The sequence below is a fragment of the Eulemur rufifrons genome, chromosome 5, assembly GCF_041146395.1.
Source record: "Eulemur rufifrons isolate Redbay chromosome 5, OSU_ERuf_1, whole genome shotgun sequence".
Lineage (NCBI taxonomy): Eukaryota > Metazoa > Chordata > Mammalia > Primates > Lemuridae > Eulemur > Eulemur rufifrons.
The window spans coordinates 53,132,299-53,144,525 of NC_090987.1; the positions used below are offsets into that span (position 1 = coordinate 53,132,299).

At 37.0% G+C, this 12,227-nt stretch overlaps 1 protein-coding gene across 3 annotated transcripts in view; it reads left to right on the plus strand.

Moving 5' to 3' along the window:
- Positions 1-12,227, plus strand: part of SPIRE1 (spire type actin nucleation factor 1) — a 184,907-nt gene that overhangs the window by 101,383 nt on the left and 71,297 nt on the right. For all 3 annotated transcript variants that reach the window (XM_069468295.1, XM_069468296.1, XM_069468297.1), the window contains one exon: positions 10,753-10,830. In XM_069468295.1, the coding sequence (XP_069324396.1) occupies positions 10,753-10,830 (78 nt within the window). The remainder of the gene's footprint in view (positions 1-10,752; positions 10,831-12,227) is intronic.

Consider the following 12,227-nt stretch of genomic DNA (forward strand, 5'->3'; position numbering starts at 1 on the left):
GAATAGGGAGGTCTGAGGAGCAGGAGAGAGACTGGAGAACAGCCAGTTGGTGGAACAGTCAGGACACATAACACTATGGATTCAGTTTGTTGTGTTACTGTTCATGGCGCCCTAAAACAATTACAGTAGTAACATCAAAGATCACTGATCACAGATCTCCATAACAGATGTAATAATAATGAAAAAGCCTGAAATATTGTGAGGATTACACAAAATGTTGCAGAGAAACATGAAGTGAACACATGCTACTGAAGAAATGGCACCAGTAGACTTGCTTGACACAGGGTTGGCACAAACCTTCAGTTTGTAAAAAACGTAATACTTGGAATATGCAATAAAGCAAATCCCAATAAAATGAAGTATGCCTGTACATATAGTCTCATGCAAGAAATAATAACTTCAGGCCGGGCGCGGTGGCTCACGCCTGTAATCCTAGCACTCTGGGAGGCTGAGGCGGGTGGATCGCTCGAGGTCAGGAGTTCGAGACCAGCCTGAGCAAGAGTGAGACCCTGTCTCTACTAAAAATAGAAAGAAATTATATGGACAACTAAAATATATATATACGAAAAATTAGCTGGGCATGGTGGTGCATGCCTGTAGTCCCAGCTACTCGGGAGGCTGAGGCAGGAGGATCGCTTGAGCCCAGGAGTTTGAGGTTGCTGTGAGCTAGCCTGACGCCACGGCACTCACTCTAGCCCGGGCAACAGAGTGAGACTCTGTCTCAAAAAAAAAAAAAAAAAAAAAGAAATAATAACTTCATGATGAAATTTTTCATTTGTTTGTTTGTTTATCTATCATAGCTTACTGCAACCTCAGTAAGCTCAAGCAGTCCTCCTGCCTCAGCCTCCTGAGTGGCTGGGACCACAGGTTGGTACCGCCATGCCCAGCCAATTTTTTAAAAATTTTTTGTAGAGATGAGGTCTTGCTATGTTGCTCAGGCTGGTCTCAAACTCCTTGCCTCAAGTGATCATCCCACCGCAGCCTCCCAAAGTGCTGGGATTGAAAGAATGAGCCACCTACCATGCCTGAGTTCAGTTTATCTTGAACTAAGAATATTTTACTTAAAATAGAATATTATATATGTATATATGAAGTATCTTCTGTTGCTAGGAGAAAAATATAATGGTTTTGAAATTGACTAGGCTATTATAAAATAGTTTTTCTCTGTTTTTTAATCTTATAGCCACATTTTATAATCTGCAAATTGGTTGAAAAAAATCAAATGTAACATTTTCTTGCCCACCATCTCTTGTCAAGCCAATAGCCAAATCCACCTGTGTCGTAGTGCCAATTGCTTGTTAACTAGGACACCTAGTTAACATAACTTCAGCCTATTTTCTGCTTTGATAAACTTGCAGAGATAAAGCCACATGACATCTGTCTCATTCACATATTGAAGTATATTTTAAGCAGCTTTCTCATATTCCTTGCCTATCCCTCATCTCATGCCAACAACCTCCAGTAATAAAATAGTGGCATTTATGTTGGCTGGAATTTATCCCAAGACCTAAAATGGATTTATATTCCTCCAAGTGGTGAACATATCACTTTTTGACAGAAAGAATCCACCACCAGATGCCTGTTTGTAAGGCTGCCATTTGTTCATTTTAATTAGATCATTCATCATTTGTAACTTTCAGTATCCTTGTCTCTGCCTGTCTTTTTTTTCTATTTGATTTGTAATTTTTATTGTGCATGTTGGTATCTGCTGAGCACTGGACCCGTCAGTAATGCTCTTTGCCTTCGGTGTCTTTGCTTTTATCATACTCTCCCTGTTAAAATGTTTCACAAGAACATTCTACCTAAAATGTCATGCAAGAACTCTGCCACCTTTCAGGTCCTGTAACTTTTAAAATTTAGTTGATTTATTTTTAACAAATTAAAAAATTCACATGGTTCAAAATCCAGGAGATATAAAAGTATTTAGTCTTTATTATGGTAAATTGTACCTTCTACTTCTGTCTCCTGGCCACATCATATCTCCATACTGGCAGCAAGTATTATTAATTTATTCCTTATCCTTACAGAGAGATTGTGTGCATAACAGATATCGATTTTTTTCTTTCTTTTTTACACTGTTTTGAACTTAACTTTTTTCATTTAATAATATATCTCGGAGATCATTTCATATCAGTACATAGTTTTTACATCTGTAGGTCTTCATAAGATTCTTTTGTGTAGATTTACTGCAATTAATTTAATCAGTCCTCTATGGACAGCTATTAACACATTAACTGCCATGTGAGTTGTATTTAACTCACGCTAGTTTTGAGCCCTGGGCCTTATGAAACATATGTAACTGACAGGTCTCTTCATCTTGGGAGCTGAGAGAACTATTTTTCTTTTTCTTTTTTTTTTTTTTTTTTTGAGACAGAGTCTTCGCTCTGCCCGGGCTAGAGTGCCATGGTGTCAGCCTAGCTCACAGCAACCTCAAACTCCTGGGCTCAAGCGATCCTCCTGCCTCAGCCTCCCGAGTAGCTGGGACGACAGGCATGTACCACCATGCCCAGCTAATTTTTTTTTAATATATATTTTTAGTTGTCCAGATAATTTCTTTCTATTTTTAGTAGAGATGAGGTCTCGCTCTTGCTCAGGCTGGTCTTGAACTCCGGAGCTCAAACAATCCGCCTGCCTCGGCCTCCCAGAATGCTAGGATTACAGGCGTGAGCCACCGCGCCCAACCAAGAACTATTTTTCAAGGAGCATATAACTCACGTACAGAAAGCAATAAAAAATTACAAATTTTTTATTAAATTAGAAAGGATCATTTTGTTTTTGAACTTTTTATTCTATTTTCATAATAAAACACCATGGCCCCAGGGAAAAAAATTTTTTAATGTGGCAGTCGATGTGTTAAGTAATTTCTAATCTTTTGCTGTTACAAATGGTAGTGCAGTACATAATTTTTAACCTATTTTTCTTGAGTGTAATCATAACTATAGGACAAATTCCTAGAATTGGTGTATCAAAGGAAGTGTGCACTAATAATTTTCATAAGATATTACAAAACTGTCTTTCATAGAGCTTTACTAATTGATACTATCCTTAGCAGCGTATAAGAATGTCTGTTTTCCTACACCTTCACAGTATGTTTTCATAGTGATAAATGAAAATTAGTATCGTATAGTTTTAATTTGCATTTTTCTTATTATGAATGAGATTGGTTACCTTTTCATATGTTTAAGAACCATTTGTATTTCTCAATTGCCTGTTCATATCCTTTGCCCATCTTTCTAATGGGCTATTGGTCTTTTCTTATTAATTTTTATTTATTAGGAAAATAACTCCTTGTGGTGTAATTCATAAATATTCTCTGTGGTATTTTAATTATTTTATCATGATCACTGCATTTCTATAGATGTGAAGAATTGATAAGTATAAAAACAAAAAGGGCAGTTGTGTTTAGGGAGATACTGTCAGTCCACCTGTGTGGGACAGAGATGTTCATTAAACACTCAGCGTGCATGTATGTGTGTGCGTGTGTGTATAAAAATACTCCAAGAATGAAGAGATGATATTTCTCTCCTAGAACTTAGAAATGAATCTTTTTTGTTTTGTTGACTTTATCTATAGTATATCTAAATTTCTGTAGTGAAATATATAAATTCAAATTAAGCAGTATAGAATATCAATTTATGGTTTATCTTAACATTTTATATATTTTTAGCAAGTAAAATGCTCTTGACTTTTTTTCATAATTGTTATAGTTGTTATCTGGCCACCCTTCAGGAGGGAGAAGCATGTTTCATCTTTAAGAAACTGCCATAAAGCTTGTTGAAGACATAAATCATATTCTTTAGTAATTAACCATTAATTTTAATATGCATGGGAGATTTCCAGTAATTAGAACAACTGCTGTAACTCCCTGCTGGTTTTTTTGTAATTTCTTTGAAAGTACATTAACATATTTTTACTGAGTTAAAAGAAAGACTTGTTCAAGGAATTATTGAAATATATTCCTTATTATAGGACATTTAAAAGTTTCTAACTGAAAACATGTACCCATGGCATAGGGAAAATGACACATATTCATAAGTTTTAAATGGTTAACAATATGGAGGAAAATGATGATCATTAAAATACTGTTATAAAAACATTATTTTAATACATGAATATATTTATGAATAAGAGCAATTTAATCAGAAAAGCGGAACTTATATGTGAGCTGATGTGAGCCTACCTAAATGAATTAAAGTTATTCTCTGAGCATTTGACATACTTGTGATTCACAGACTAGATTTTATTTATTTGTTTTTTAAGATACCAGGAACTGAAAATGTGGGCACAGAGCAATTCTAATTGCTAGCCTGAGAATGGGTTAAGTCAGAAATGGGAAGAGTTAATTGCGGTGTGGGTGCTCCCAATTAGAACTTTCTCACCATATTCCAAGCACAGGTTGGCATCTGTTATTACATTTGTACAAGGAAAAAAAAAATTCATTTACAATTCTAGCTTCTAAAGCTAGAAGTGACAGAAGCTTGTCTCTAAAACAAGAAAGATCTACAATTTACTTTCAAATAACTCATTTGTTTTTGCTGCTAACTAGAACACTTGAGCTTTTTAGCCATGTATTTGATCAAGCTTGTTCAATTATAGTATTTATAGATTCTCGACTATCTTATGTTGATTTGTTGCTGAGTTAGGATATTGATTTCATGAAAAGGCTAGGGAGAAGGTATCATTTTGTAAAGGAAATTCATTAAGAAGAAAATGTTTTCGTGATGGAGTAATGTAGTAAAAGCATTCACAATCAAGTCCTCATATTCATTGACTTATAACTAATATGAGCTGGACTACAGGCTGTATTTCTTCTGTATTATTTTGTGTAATAATAACAAAATCCAAATGATATTTATTATTATCTGCCTTTTACAAATGAGAAAATCAAACTGAGGATTAGAGAGTTAAATAACATGCGCAAAGTCACACAGCTGGGCTGTATGTATCTTTGCTAAATTTTGTACTATTGTTCAGAAAAATAAAGAAACATGAAATTCTTATACCATTCATTTAAATTATCTTCAACATTTTAAAGAATGAATAGTTTTTCTTAGTAGCAGAGAGTTAGGGATTTGATCAAAGCACAAATAAAGGTAGAGATGTGTAAAGGTTTAATGGTGAGACCATCCTGACATTTGTCAGGGATAGGTTGGAGAATAGTAAAAATGAAGGTTACTTGGAAAAGGGGCTCTGTTAATGTCTGGCTTTGAAGTAGAAGAGTTTGGATTGAATATATTTTGCTGCTGTCTCTCATACTATTCCAGCAAAGTACCCAAACGGCACAGAAGCATGAGTTTCGATTTCTGGACTATGGGGACATTAAATCCATCAGTTGCAAATGACAGAAACTCACTCAAATAAGCACAGACAGAGTAGGGGAAAAATTTATTGGCTCACATAATTGGGAAGTCTAAGGGTATTACTAGCTTTAGGCATAGCTGGATCCAAATCTCAAACACTGTAATTAGGGCCAATGCTCTCTCTCCCTACCCCCTGCCTCTGCTCCGGCCTCTTCCCCAACCACCTGCTTTCCCAGCATAAGCTCTTACTATAATCTGCAGGCCTAGTCTCACATTCTCCCAGTTCAGCAACTCCTGCAGAAGTCTTTTCTGTTTATTGGGTCAAAAAGTCTTGGAGGAAGGTTTGCAGTCATATACCCACTTGGGAACCGGTCACAGTGGCCAGGAGATGGGCTATGCTGACTGGTCTAGGTCATGTTCTCACCCTTGTGAGTGGGAGATGAGGTACTGCGTATTGGATCAGGTCTACCCAAACCATATGGGAAGCATTTACCAATAAAAAGGTTATTTATCAAAGGAAGGAGTGGGGAGGGTTTTTAGACGGTGATAACAGCTGTCCACTGAGGGATATATAGCCCAGTGCAAGTCAAATTGTCTTTGAAATTTTTCCTTTTAAATTCATGTAAATTTTGTCTGATGTGTCTGTATGTATCTGTTATCATAATTTTTAAAGTGTTCCTTGTTGTAGATTGAGTTCCCCCAGGAAACAGACTCTGAGGGGGGTAAATTTTGAATGCAAGAGATTTATTGGGAAGTGCTTTTAGAAACATCTATAAGGGGTTCGAATAGAAGGAAATGTTGGACTCTGATGCAAATGCAGCAGAGGCCCCAGGCGACCCCACAGGGAGCTCAGAAGCTGGATGGCCCTTCAGAGATGTCCCCGACTGAAGCAACGGGGCTTGGCCTGTGTGCTTCCAGTGGACCAGTGTTGGTTGTGGGCTGCCCCAGGGAGGATGTAACCTTGGCACAGCACCTGTCTTTGGCTGAGGGCAGTTCCTGAGGAGGGATTAAGTTATGAGCCTTCATCAGACATCTCCAGCACAGCGGAGCACTCCAGTGGAAGAGTGCTCCATTTCTGAGATGGAGGGCGGCTTCCCACAGCTTCCATTACATTATCTTTGAGTAAAACTAATTCCACAAAATTGTGTCATGTTTATCCATTGTTTTAAATGCTCTCTGACATATCCCTGTACAGCTTGAACAGGTACCCCAGCTTGAGAGCCACAGCAGAGACACTGGGAGCCCATGATAGATAGAGAGATGAGAAGATAGACCAAATGAGGAAGAAACTGGAGCAGAAGGACCCATTCATAGACCTACTGTAATCATCTTGTGGTAGTAGCAGTAGGAATGAAGAAAAAGATAAGCATTTTCACCTTGCCAGAGGCCTCCCATCTTCTCTGTAACTACTGTCAGTTTCCTTTGTCTTGCTTTCTCTTGTTTTGATCATAAAAGGACTTGGAAATCGTTGGAATTTCTAACAATATAGGTTTATAAAGAAGAGTTGCTTCATCATATTTCTGCTTCTTTCATTATCGAAAGGTTTCTGGGTCACTGGGTGAACAGTGTAGTAGGATTGGCCTTTGGGTGACAGGGGAGAATATGGCAGAGAGAACTTGATTCCAGACGGGCAGGAGCAGCCCCACACTGCACTCTCAGCTGTGTGTAGGGACAGGAGCGTGGTTAGGACGTTGGTCCATTTACACACATGGTTTCTCAGGCAGTAAGGTTTCAAACCAGTTTATTTTGATGCTGGTTAACTCTTGTTGACATGTTTAATACTATAATTACTTCATTTCTTCTGTATGGTATCAGGAATGCATTTCTCTTTCTTCTTTATTTACCTATCTATGTATTTGTCTATCTGTCAACTAAATTAGACACTTAAATGCAATGTGAGCTTGGGTTGAATATTCATTTTCCCCAAACTGGAGAGCATGAGTCATTGTGGCCTGGATGTCTCTCCCTGCTCCCCCAGGGGATTCTGAATAATATTCCCTCTGACTGAGCTTCCTCTTGTTAAAGTTGACTTGATAGCTAACGAAGAGATTTGTTTAAACATTCTCGGTTCAAAGTATCTTAATTCACTTATTGAACAAATATTTACTGAGCACCTGCTATATGCAGGGCACTGTTCTGGGGGTTTGAGAATCCGATTGGTGAACAAAATACATAAAAGTTCTTTCATAAATCTTACTGTCTAGCAAGGGGAGGCAGACGGTAAACGTACGAAGTAAGTCAAGTAGAGTGTTAGGAGGCAGGAGGGGTTTTGGGAGAAGATGTAGACTAGCGGAATTGCTTGTGACCAGGCTTGGAATTTGGTCAGGGTAGGCTCCATTGATAAGGTGATATTTGAGCAAGAATGTGAAGGTTGTGAGGGGATTAGGTCTGTCGATATCTGCGGTAAAGCATTCTGGGAAGAGGGAGCTGCCTTTGCGAATGCCTTAGGGCTGGAGTGGGAAGAAACAGTGAGAGAGGAGATACTTCTCAGCTTATTTATTGATTGACTGATTGAGGGGCAGGGTTGGGCATGGAGAGTACCGCTGCTCTAGTCTTAACTTGGTAGATAGGGCCCTGGGGTGCCCAGAGGAAGCTCACCTCTGCAAATCTCTTTTCTTTCACCATTTTAATTGTAAAAAACCAGAAAAAAGATTCTTTTAGCCAGTAGAATAAGATATACTTTAAGTCATTAATTCCTTTTGGGATAGAGCCTGGATTACAGCACCAGAGGAACAGAATAAATGCATCTGCTGCTCCTTTTTGGTCTCTTCCCTGATCAGTGCTGATTTTGATACTTCATGAAGATTGTGGACTTATGTTGAAACTACAGCTTTAAATCATCATAGACTTTTCCAAAGGTATCTCATAATGTCTAGCAAAAAATATAAGGATTTTGAATATCAGAAATATATACCTGTCTGGTACATCGTTAAAGTTAGGAGATGGAGTAATAATCATTATCACTCAGATATTGATGTAATATCATGCCAGATATTAAGTACCTCTTGTCTGCTAGATATTAAGTACCCAATTACAAGTCACAAATTCTGTTCTCTTTCTTTGTGTAGTAGCAGAATTCACAAATATCCATAAATGTTCGTTTTAGCAAAAATAAAGTAGAGCTTTACCCATCTGTTTTCTGAGAGTTATCTAAGCCATTGAGGGCAAGATCATGACACTTTTGTTGCCAACAGGACCACTTTCTCACCACCTAGTGTCCGTTGTACACAGCATCCCTCTACCACTTGCCTACTGGGAGACCCCAGACATGTTAGTTAGTCTTTATGAGCTTCAGTTTCCCCTGTAGTGTGGCTTGTGGTTAGGGTTAAATGATGATTGTCTAAAGGCTTAGCACTTGGTAGCTGCCATCATTATTGCCCCAACACCCTGTTACAGTCCAGAGCAAAGCCAGGGGCATTGGAAAAGAACCAGGCTCTGGATGGGTGGTGGAGAATGGGGCTGGGAGAACACAGTGGACAATCTAGATACACATGGTTTTGGACTTGCTTTCCTGTGGAGGCTGTAAAGGCAAGCCTTTGCTGTGGTTAATTGATGGTATTTTAAGTTTTGACATACACTGTGGTATAACGAATTATGATTTATTATACTTCAAAGGTAAAGGGAAGTATCCTGGGAACCTTCTTTGTACCAAGCAATGTGCCAGTAATTTTACTTTAACATGTTATTTCCTTTAATACATTATTTCCTTTAATACTCACAACAACATTGTGAAGTAGGTAGTGGTATTTTCCTTTTAAAGGTGAACAGGAGGCCTAAAGAAGGCATCTTAGACAAGCCCATAAAAATGAGGAGTGGCAAGTGTGTCGTTACATTGTCTCAACCAGAAAACTTGACTTTTCTTTTTAAAATAATTGTGTTAACCCTATTCTGAAATAACCAGAAATATGTTTTTTTCCTAACTTTTTTCCTGGGCAGAAAAGAAGTAGTGCATTATTTTTACTTCTTTTTCTTCAGCTATTCAGAGTAATTTTATTCTTTCTGCGTTAATACTTCTTTACCTTGTTAAGTACAGGAAAGCAGGTAGTGTTATCTTCATTTGGCAAATGGTTAATATGAGACGTTGAGAAGCTAAAAATTAATGGTTTAGAAATGTTTCATATGAAATATTCACTATTCTTATATAAAACAAGCTAGGTTTCATACAGTGCATTTAAACTCAGTATAAGTGCAAGCAGCCAAATAGCTCAGCAAAACGTAAAATATATTAGGATTAAATTACTATGAGTAAGAATGGTGTACCATACATTTAGAATTAATATGTAAACATATGTTTTACCAGTCCAGAGTTTCTTAAAGTTGCAAATGTTGAATTGATGCAAGTTATTTTTTTGTTTTGTTTTTGAGACAGGGGCTCACTCTGTCACTAAGGGCTAGAGTGCAGTGGTGTCATCACAGCTCACTGCAACCTCAAACTCCTGGGCTCAAGCAATCCTCCTGCCCCAGCCTCCTGAGTAGCTGGGACTACAGGCACACGCTACCACACCCAACAAATTTTTTTAAATTTTCTGTAAAGACAGGGTCTCACTACGTTGCCCAGGCTAGTCTCGAACACCTGGACTCAAGTGATCCTGACCCCTTGGCCTCCCAAAGAGCTGGGATTACAGGTGTGAGCCACAGTGCCTGGCCAAACTGATGCAATTTAAGAGGCATTTTATCAATAGAAATTTATTCATTAAATTATTTGATGAATATGAAATATATAATGGAGCATCAAAAAGTGCCCATGCTTGTGTTAGCTTCTAAAGATAGAATCTACCTCATGAAATCTAGAGGGAAGGCAAAAATAAGTATAAAATTACAATGTTGATAAGAACTTGAAAGAAAGGTATATGGTACTATAGAATTTTAAAATAGGAGCATTTGACTTATTCAGGGAGGAAAGGAAGGCTTCTCTGAAGAATTGGTGATTCTGGTGGCTCTGGTATTTGAAGGAAGAGTAGTGGGCAGTACAAGAGGCCAGCCATGGCCTACAGAGAGGAGCACGTCCAGGGCAAGATCAACTCAGAAGCCCAGGTACAATATGATGATATTCGGAGTAAGGGATTTGCAGCAGAGATGAAAATAAGAGGGTTCTTAAGTAAAAAAAAAATATATATATATGGAGGAAGTAATATCCATGAGATTCAATGATGGATTGAACATGGATGGGGTTGAGGGAGAAGGAACTGCCACTGTAGCTTAAGAGCTATAAATTAATATTGTGATTGAAGGCTCAGCCACAAAGAAATTAGAATGAGTAATCTCTGTCTATCCCTCTATAAGACTGTATCCATTTTAATTGATCTTTAAAATTTACAGAGGAATAGATTCTGTACCATCTCCTTCAATGATACTTCAGTATATATTTTATCTGAAGAGCTCAGGAATTTTAATTTGAGAAAGTAACTTAATGAAAATTTCATGGCTGTTTTCTTTTTATTTTAACTGGTAGAATCTTAAGAAAATTCAAGAAATGGAAAAGAGTGATGAATCTAGCACAGACTTGGAGGAGCTGAAAAATGCTGACTGGGTAAGATACCTAGATACGCTTTCTGATCTGTTCAGTGTCTAAAATAATAGTATAGTTTTTTTTAATGTTGGTTACTAAGAACAGTAGTATGAATTGATATTATATGAATTTGAATACTTAGTCTTACATTTGATGAAATATTAATATCTATTCCCCATTTTAAAAGACATTCTGATTTTATTAGAACCACCCCCAATGTCTCTGCAAATTTCAGTGTTTTAAAATTCTAACATTTCTAATTACATTAATACCTTAACATATTCTTGTATATAAATCAAAGATTAAGCTCTGTTTTGAGGATTAAGGGTGAAACTAATAGTGTAGAACATTCATTTATCCAATGAAGTTACTAGATTAAGACTCGGAGGGTGCAAAATGAATAATATGAGGTCTCTTGTCCTCATAAAATTTAATCTAGAACAGAAGACAAATTTATAGAATAGTAAGTGTGGTGTATTCATGTGACAAACTTTTGAGTATCTGCTGTTTTTCATGCTTGGTTTTAAATTCTAGTGACACCTAAGTCCCTGCCCTAATAAAAAAAACTTAGATTTGGTAAACATGACAGCCTTGAGGACAGAACAGTGAATGTCATGAAGTGTTAAATTGGGTAATATTGAGGAAAGGCACATTTTAGGATTTTGACTTTTTAGGTTAAGGATACTGGATAAATAATGCCATTATTAAATGAGAGAATACAGGAATAGGTGCTGATTTGGGGGATATACATGAATTGCTTTTGACCAAAGAGGTTTTAATTGTTTACCACATTTTTTTCTAACAGCTCTATTGAGGTATAATAGACATAAAATAAGCTGCACATATTTAAAATGTATAATTTGATAAGTCTTGAGATATATATGTGTACATATACATACTCACGAAACAATCACCACAGTCAAAATAATGAGCCTATCCATTACCACCCACAATTGCCTCATACCCCTTTGTAATCCTGGCTCCTGCCTCCTTCCTCCCCAGTTTCCAGGCAATCAATCATCTGCTTTCTGTACTGTAGATTAGTCTATATTTTCTAGAATTTTATGTAAATGCAATCATACAGTATATACTGGTTTTCCTTTGGCTTCTTTCACACAGCATAATTGTTTTGAGATTTCATCCCATGTTGTTGCCTTTATCAGTAGTTTGTTTCTTTTAATTGCTGCATAGTATTACATTGTATGGATATATCACAATTTGTTTATCCATTCATCACAAATGATGGTTATTTGTATTGTTTCCTATTTGTAATATTCTTTATTTAATGATAGCTATCTTTACTGAGATATTTGGAATGGTATTAATCTGGAATATTTTAGAGTAAGGATTAAAAAACATTGCCTATATTGTCTTTATAGCTAATATTACTTGTCATTGATTATCAGTTATTGATTATC